General features: G+C 48.8%; 1 protein-coding gene across 1 annotated transcript in view; it reads right to left on the bottom strand.

Moving 5' to 3' along the window:
* Window positions 1–89: 89 nt before the first annotated feature.
* Window positions 90–8515, bottom strand: part of UNC119B (unc-119 lipid binding chaperone B) — an 8844-nt gene continuing 418 nt past the window's right edge. The window contains exons 2-6 of the mRNA XM_025199291.1: window positions 8340–8489; window positions 7279–7392; window positions 6017–6128; window positions 5650–5822; window positions 90–4793 (exon numbers count right to left, since the gene is read on the bottom strand). Coding sequence (XP_025055076.1) covers window positions 4681–4793; window positions 5650–5822; window positions 6017–6128; window positions 7279–7392; window positions 8340–8489 — 662 coding nt within the window. The 3' untranslated portion in view covers window positions 90–4680. The remainder of the gene's footprint in view (window positions 4794–5649; window positions 5823–6016; window positions 6129–7278; window positions 7393–8339; window positions 8490–8515) is intronic.

Here is an 8515-nt window from a genome sequence, read left to right as displayed (position 1 = left end):
CGGCCCCCTGCGCTGCACACGCGGGTCCCCCACCCCGGCCGAGCCCCCCGCGGCGAGCGAGCAAAGGAAGCGCTGGGCTCGGCCCTTGTGAAAAATCTCCGTTTTATTACTATTGCTTGTGACAAAATAACATTTCATACAAACAAGGGGCCTGGGTCACTGGCCGAGGGAAGAGGCAGTGGGCTGAGGTCCTGGAGGGCAGGCCAGGCTGGAGGGCAAGAAATCAAGCAGCAGCCCTGATGCTTCGCACATTCTCTGAGAAAAATATCTTTACAAAGAAAAATAGACTTGTGTTAGTTACATCTTGGCTGAGCTCCTTGTCCTTTGTAAACGAAAGGCACCCTGCTGTCCGTGCCCCAGGATCCATCTCAGGGCCAAGGAAACAGGCCAGGTCTACACGGGGAGGCCCCCAGGGCACAGGGCGCCAGCGCACACAACACATCCAAACTCAAGCAGGTGCTGCGGGACTTGTCCCCAGATCTGATGCAGGCAATGAAGCAAGTGGGAATGCTGGTCAGCACTGCGACTGGTTGCCCACCCTCAGAGAAAACGTCACAAAATACAGTATCATCCTCCTCAGCACTTGTCAAAGCAATGCCCCAGCTCTAGGGCAGACTGTGCAGCAGCTTGCCAGCAACCCACAGGGCACACCTAACGTGCTTACACACAACATCCTTCTTTTCTAGGAGTACTTAAGTCAATGTGGGTAGCTATGGTATTTGCTGGTGCTTTTAGCTTCCTCAAACTTAACTCACTGTTCCACTTTACCCACTGTCCCTATAAGCTATGTACTCCCCATTAAGCTGCAGGGAGATGACAGTGTTTTATAATTCCAAGAATGTAGGATATTGAGCCACATGCAGCATGTAGCCCAACAGCTCGACATGACAAGAGAGCGGAGCAGGAGACAAACACAGGGGAAATATCTGGAGCGAAGGATGTCATGAAGCACAGAGCCTCAGGGTGGAGTTAACACACCTTGCCCATCTCACTGCTCACCATCTTCCTAGTTCATTTCTGGCTTTCAGAATGTTTTGTCCATTATTCTTATACCTTGATTAGAGAAGCAGAATGGATGCCTTGGCCTAGAGGGCTAAAATGGACAGACAACTGCTGTTTCTCTTCTGCAAAAAAAGATGCACCAAAAGCCATAACGAAATGCACATAGGAAAATGATTCATACCCAAGGGAAAGCAGGAACAGCGACACCTGGTCCACATAACACTAGGTGGGCCCTGCTGCACCAGCTGCAGTACAAAATCTTCAATGACCCTTACAACAGCTGTCCAGGAGGGTGGTGTTCTCCCCTTGCACAGCATGAGAGCCTGGAGCACAGAGTGCTTCAGAGAGGTCAGACAAATACTTTAAGGATTTAGTGTCAGTTTGCATTTTTGGTCCTTTTACTTCTCCACACAGCATACACAAACTCCCTATCCTCTTTCCAGCCCAGCATAAATAGAAAAGGATATTTTCACAATGATCCTGCCCGCTAGCTCCTGGGGCAACACTTAGTTTCCTTCATCCCTCTAGTACCTGGCTAAAGTACTACTCTGGAAACAGGCTGTTGACTTGGGGATGCAGGGAGAATGAGGAGGGCTTGAGGTTCCTACTGAACATCATTCTCCAAACAGAAGACAAGCTGATGGTGAGAAGACACTCTTGTAATCATGTTACCAAGACCCAGATCCCTGTTGCAGGGATGCAGCCGATGAAAGAAGGAACACTGGAGAAGCACTTGGGAAGGAAGGAAGGAAGGTAATCCCTGACCTCCAAATCACAGTTAGCACCCCCCAGTGCAGGGCTGCCTTCTTATAGGGACTTTCCCCTCAGGGCACTTTACTGGGGCAGCTTTTTACAGTTGGCAGAACCAAACAGTAGTTGAGCTGGGAGTGCTCTCTGCCAGCTGGTGAATACAAGTTACAGTTTCCGGTAATCTTTTCTTAGAGCCGAGGGCACCCTGACAGGCAGGGCACCTTAAGCACACCGGTCCTTTCTCCTTCCCACACTCCTGTAAGACAGCCATTAGAAACTGGAATGAACCCTTCCCCACAAGATCTAACGCCCACTCCTAGGTTTCAGCCTGCCCTCAGGCTGAGCAGGTACACTCTGCAGAGCAACCACTAGATGGCACTGAAACACATCCCAAAATTTCACCTGTGCAGAGGGTACCCCGTACTGTTTAAAGGACAGGCTGTACAACCCACTTACACATGCTGAGAGCTGGAGGTAGAACACTCCCTATTGATGGCCCAGTTTATTTGATATCCCCCTTCTGAGTGCTTCATTCTCAGTCACCCTGTGACCAGATAGAGATCATCCTGTTCATAAAAACAAGGAAAAGGAAGTTGCTTCAGACAGAAAATTAGACAAACATATGACACTTGAAGGCACCTGGATTTATACCACACACAAGGTCAGATCCTGGGGAGTCATTAATGGTCTCCTGGGATCGCTCTTTATGCACGTTTCTGGGGAGGGGATTCTTTCCTCTCACAAGTATCATAGTGAACTTGTGGCAAAAAAAGGATCTTTCATTCGTGCCACAGTATAGTACAATGCCTACTGTGGACAGTCCTAGGAAGATGACAGCTTTGCTGTGCCTTGCCCAAAAGCTCCACCAATTCTGAAGTGACAATCAATGGAATTCCATAAGCATTTCTGGGAATGCTGGAGAGGGTAAATAACAGCAGAGCTGTCCTGCTCCTCCCAGCTTTCAAACACCCATACCATAAATAGCCCTGCTTGCCTTTATCCCCACCATGTTCCCAAGACGTGTGCACCTGTTCCTGATTACTGCTCTGCTCCCTTCCCCACCCTGCCAAGACATCTGTGGTGACCAGAATTAGCATCCTCCCCTATATCAGGAGATTCTTCCATGGTCCCTTCTCACTGGGTAACCCTGCTGCCAGCTGGTCCTATGTACCAAAGCTAACTCAATTCATCTTTGCAGTCAAAGATCAAATAACTTTTACACACAGCAGGATGCTAACAGGCCCTTGGCAGTAATGCCCACACTTGTGCTTTAATCGCTATTCTGTCTACTTTGACTGTTGCTTAGCACAACAACCAGTAACCTACTCCTGTTATAGTAGACAGGAGACATTGTCTGATGGGAAGCAAACAGTATTGGTACCAATAAACAACTTGGTCTTGACAAGGTCTAAGTATTAGACACCCAGAGGCCTGGCTGACCAGCAAAAGGACTGGGGACAGAAAATGCCAGTCTCAAAATTAGAGTACTGTCAGCCACAGAAAATCATTTGTTATGGTAACTTGGCATGGCATACGGATAGACCCCTGGCCTCACTGCCCAGAGCACACATGACTCCTTTCTCTTACTGCTTGACAGATTACTTTTCAGACCAGGTGCAACACAGGTCAGAGACATATCCTTTGGCTCGATTGCTACAGCAGCCACAGTAACTATCTTGGGAAAGGAAGAAGTCACTAGACCTTTCCCAAACCACAAATATGAATGAGCCAGCAAAACAGGCAAACGGTTGCCCAAGGCCCAAATCCACATGATTTAAGAACAGTCAGTTCTAACTCCTGGGTCACAACAAGCAACTGCCTTACAACACTGCCGGAATGAGATGATTTTGGCAGCTAGGAAGGCCCAGTTTAATACTAGCACAAGCCTAAGCACCATGAAGTAGCTGAGCTGGTAATACCATTGTCTCTTACTATAATACCTCTGTGAGGTCTTTCAAGTTTATATATCTATAAAGACAGAAGACTAGGAAGATAATAATACCTGCCATGCAGAATGTTCCTCTGGTGACCATCCAGATCCTTCCCCTTCCTGAGCCTCTAAAGGGGGAGTACACACCACAAGTAGCAGGAGAGGAAGTCACATGCAGAGGGAAGAAGGAGGAAAAGGTGAAGGCAGAAGGCCTAACTCAGCACTAAGGCTGTTCCCTGCTCAGAACTCAAAGAAAAGGGAGGCTGTCAGGCTGATTCCGAGACCTATTTAGTATCACCTCACCTTTTCTCAGATCTCACATCTCAAATCAAGTCTCTTGTAAGAGATGTACTTGTAACAAACTAAGGAATCCCAGAAGCAGACCAGGACCCTGAATACAGGAGGAAGATTCCTGCACTATTTAAAGCTGAAGTCATCCCTTATTTTAAATCCTCTTGGGAAATGTAGGGGTGCACCCCCCAAGGCAATCTCAGTCATGCACACCCACAATGACCTGCTACACAGTGAAGAGATTATCTATCCAACATAGAAGAGAGCTGCCCTTCAGGCTTCACTGGATACCTGAATAGGGCAGATTTGCATCCCAAGAAATAGCTTACCCAGATGTCAACTCTCTAGAAGGAGCAGTCTGCTCACTAAATGGAACAAACCGGAAGCACTAAGAGCATGACCTAACTATAAAAAAACGTAACATCAAACAGAGCCGTATAATCTCTGATCCATAACTAACTGCGGTACCATCAGAAACAAAGACAGACAGAGGTGAGGTACATAAGAATTTGGGCAGGGGAGTATTGCAGAGATTGTCTTTACTGCCATGAGCGCCACCTCAGCCTTCTTTGCTTCATGGTTTGAGTCTTTTGGGAGGAGGAAAGGTTCGGCAAAAGGCCTTGCTGCAAGACAGCAGCCCTGTGCCCCTCCTGCATGTCTGGAATGGTTAGCGGTAGCACAGCATCCGGTGTGGATGAATGCAGTGGTTACTGCCCCCCGTTGTAGGCATAGTCGGCCTTGTTGTGCATGATCAGCTTGTTGTCCACAAAGTAGAAGCTGTCCGAGCGGGTCTCATAGGGGTTTTCAACCATCAGGCGGACTGTGGGAGAGAAAGCCCAGTTATACTCAAGAACAATGTCTGCTACACCAGCACTAGGGGAAAGCAAGGGACAGAAAACCACCCCACAGTCTCTGACACCCAGCCTCCATGCAAGTCAGAAAAACAAACTTCTAAATGGTGAGCCCCAGGAACTCTACACAGACCGATTCTATTGTCCATGCACAGGGTGGAGGTCTTCAGGCTGTAAAAATTAACTACTTGGGAGTAGATCAGTTCACAGATATCCAACAAGCTGTCATGGTACAGCAGCACTGAACAAGAACATTCTTCCTATAAGACCTGCTATGCAGCCAACACTAGTTGCACACAAATTCAGTTCAACCTCTCTTTGCCAGACGTACCAACAGAGAAATACGGGGCATTGAGCTGCTCCCATCCTGTCCATCCTGCAGGGGTATAGTGGGTCTTCTACCAAGACTATATAGGGCATGCTCAGAACTTGGCATCACTGATAGCCTTTTACAGGCTCCTGACAAAAAGCAAGCCCTCTTCTGAAGCTGAAAGGCTCCAACTTCAAAATCTTGAGAAACTATGATCACAGCCTCCCAGATCTTGTGTGGGCTCAGATTATGGAAGAAGATACTACATGCAAAAGGTCCTGTGACTGAGGTCACAGGCTGTTGACAGCATCGCACCCAGGCATCAAACTGGGCTTCTTCAGCTCTCACTCATGCTGATGGAAAAATAGTAACAGCAGGTGACAACTCTGTTTGAGTTACACATCAGCAATCTACCTGGTCCCAGTCCTCTGCCCCAACCACACAACCATTTTTCTTCTCAGTGAGAGAAGATCTGAATAAGGCAGGAGCTCAGCAAAGGGGGAATGAGTACATACTGAGGTCCTCTGAGAGCTGAGGGAACTCATAGATGTGTTCACATGTGTTCCTGCTACTGGGGATGCAGAAGCCAAAGTCAAAGTCAAAGTTCTTCAGCAAGCGATCCCGGAAGTAATGCCTCTCGATCATTCGGAAGTTTGACACTGGCTTGTCTCCCACTGTGAACTCCACTCTGCAGGGAAAATATATCTCATGAGACCAATTTATTTAATAGTGAGAGGGGCGCAAATCAGCACCTTTCCATGTAGGTTGTGAACTGAGTTCTCACTAATCCAAGGTTCAGTTTAGTTATGAACTAACAGGGCTTGTGTATCCAAGACTCCCTAGAGGCTTTACTCTCTCCTCTTCCTACGAGGTTTTACTCACGTTGCACCAACAGTCCGTAGACGGAGGAATGCTGGGGTGAACTGATAGCGAACAAAGCGGCCGGCACTGGTGTCCAATTCTCCACCATCATCATCCTCCTCTTCATCTTGCTCTGGAAAAGTTTACCAACTCAGTTAATCTTCTGATAACCTAAGTGAAACCAGCTGACCAGCTCAGAGCTGACAAACCAACCACCCAGGGACATTGCTCAAGCACCCAAGACTGCATTATCTAAGAGCTGTTCTTTGATCTGTTGCTGGCACTAAATTGTTAACATGGAACAGTTTCATAGCAAATTCCACCACAAGGAACAGGATTTGTTGATTCCTATGTTCAACAAACATGTTCAAGAAATCAGTTATGATTGCTTGCCTCACTTGCAAAATCTACATCCTGCTTACCTTTGGCTACCTGTATAAAGGAGGTTTGTGGGGCTCAGGCAAATTATATTTGTTTAATACTAACCCATTTTTTTCAGGAGACTCCCCCAGCCCATGTACATCTCATGAAACACTAACAATGGCAGCACATTTGTACAGCACAGATTCCCCAAATATGACGTTCTATTTCCAACAGCCTAGCTGAACCAAGGAGGTAAAGACATTTGGACACAGCATTCACAAGCTATCTAGGTCACTGTAAAAAGACAGCATCAGTCCAAAGGTGCTCAGCAGCAACTCTGAAGTCTATTGTATCCAAGACATCACTTCTAACAGCAGAGTTTAAGTTCTACAGAAAACACATGACTATAGCTGGCCTGACAACAGTTTCAAGGCTGAAAGGATTACACACTTCCCTCTGACTTCTATGGCAGGCTCTTTCTATCGAGCCTAAGGCACATTCACAGAGTGATTTGCAGGAAGCTCTATGCTGTACATGCTCCATGGAGAGAGGATTTCAGTCTGTTCTCTAGAGTACATTCGCTTGGCATTCTGTATAACGTACACTAGGACATCCCCAGGCAGACATATCCTCCATCCTGCAGGATAGCAAGGGGCAGCACAGGACATGGTGTGCGCCTTGCTATCCTGCAGTGTTGGGTGGTACCACATTCAAAAACATTGCACTACTCCACATACGCTGCCTCCCAACCCAGAAGCAGTGTAACTGCATTTATGTATCAGGCAGGCTACTTAGCACCACTGAGCATACCACTGCATGCCATAGTCAGTATGCATTGCAGACATGCCCTGAAAAACTGTAGTACTTGGCATGCATGGCTCGCTGTACTGTATACTCCACTCGTTGTCTACAGGTCCTACCTGTGGCAGATGGCTTGGCAATTTCAAAGAGCACTGTCCCAGTCTCAAGGTCCCGGATCTTGAACCTGGTGAAGTCGATATTGTAAATGTTGTCTTCAGGTTTGCATAAATAATCTAGGAGAAAGGGGAATGCACTTAGGAGAGCCCTTCCTCCTAAGAGTCCAGATGAAAAAACAACCGTGAGGGATCCCATAGCTACGCCTCAAAGGACCTCCTCCTCCTCTCCTGTTTACCAAAAGACTTTCAGCTACACTGCCTGAACCCAGTCTTCATACAATGGGGCACTTCCCCAGAAGCTTCCGGAAGGACAGTGCAATGGGGGTGCGGGGAGACTGAAGTCCAGACAGTTCTGGAGGGCAGAACATGGAAGGGAAAGCCAATACCAAGGATTCAAAGGTTCACGGAAACTTGCACCTGACAAACCCCAGCTGTCCAAGCAGTGCAAAACCAGAGAGCGTTGGTGTGAACTTAAGTGGACAAATTGGTTTTAAAAGAGCTGCACCCATTTAAACCACTAGCATTTGGCTCAGGGTTTGGTTTTGTTTTGGATCCAACACTGTGCAAGCCCAAACACTCCCTCCCCTGCGAACACAAGAACAGATGGGTGAAGCTCTGGATCCTGCCTGGCTAGTCAAACACAGCAGCAGTCCAGAGACCACCAACTGGCATAGGTTAAGTACCTAAAAGCTGTCACAACACAAGGAAGTCCTGTGTAAACACAGAACGAGAGGAACAAATGGCTGGTAAGAGCCACGCAAGCTGTTGATTAAACGGACTAAGCAGGGCAGCGCAGATGCGCAGCTGGGAACAGCGCTGACAGAGCCACCTGCCCAGCGCACTAATCCCATCCCAGGGACAGGGAGGGCAAGGCTATTCCCTGGGCCGCAGCCCGGCAAGGTGCCACCCGAGCAGCAGCATCGTGCAACAAAGCCAAGTGCCGGGGGGGGGCTGGAGGGAGCCTGTCTCCTGAAGCAGCCTCGTGGCTTCATGGCAAGAAAACGGGGGCTGCAGGGACGACAACAAAGAAGGGGGCGAGGACTCAGGTGAGACACAAGCAGGACCTTCAGGGCAGCCCCACACGGGTCGCGTCTGCGGCGGGAGCCGGGCGAGGCCTCCCCGGGACGCAGCGCTGGGTCCGTGCCCGGCCGCGCTTCTCCCCCGGGCGCCGGGGATCGCCCCAGCCTCCCCCCGGCGCGCCGGGCCCGGCCGCACTCACGGTCCGTGACCCGCGCCCGCG

Source organism: Alligator sinensis, unplaced genomic scaffold (assembly GCF_000455745.1).
Source record: "Alligator sinensis unplaced genomic scaffold, ASM45574v1 scaffold505_1, whole genome shotgun sequence".
Taxonomy (NCBI): domain Eukaryota; kingdom Metazoa; phylum Chordata; order Crocodylia; family Alligatoridae; genus Alligator; species Alligator sinensis.
This window is presented reverse-complemented; position numbering and strand designations above follow the sequence as displayed.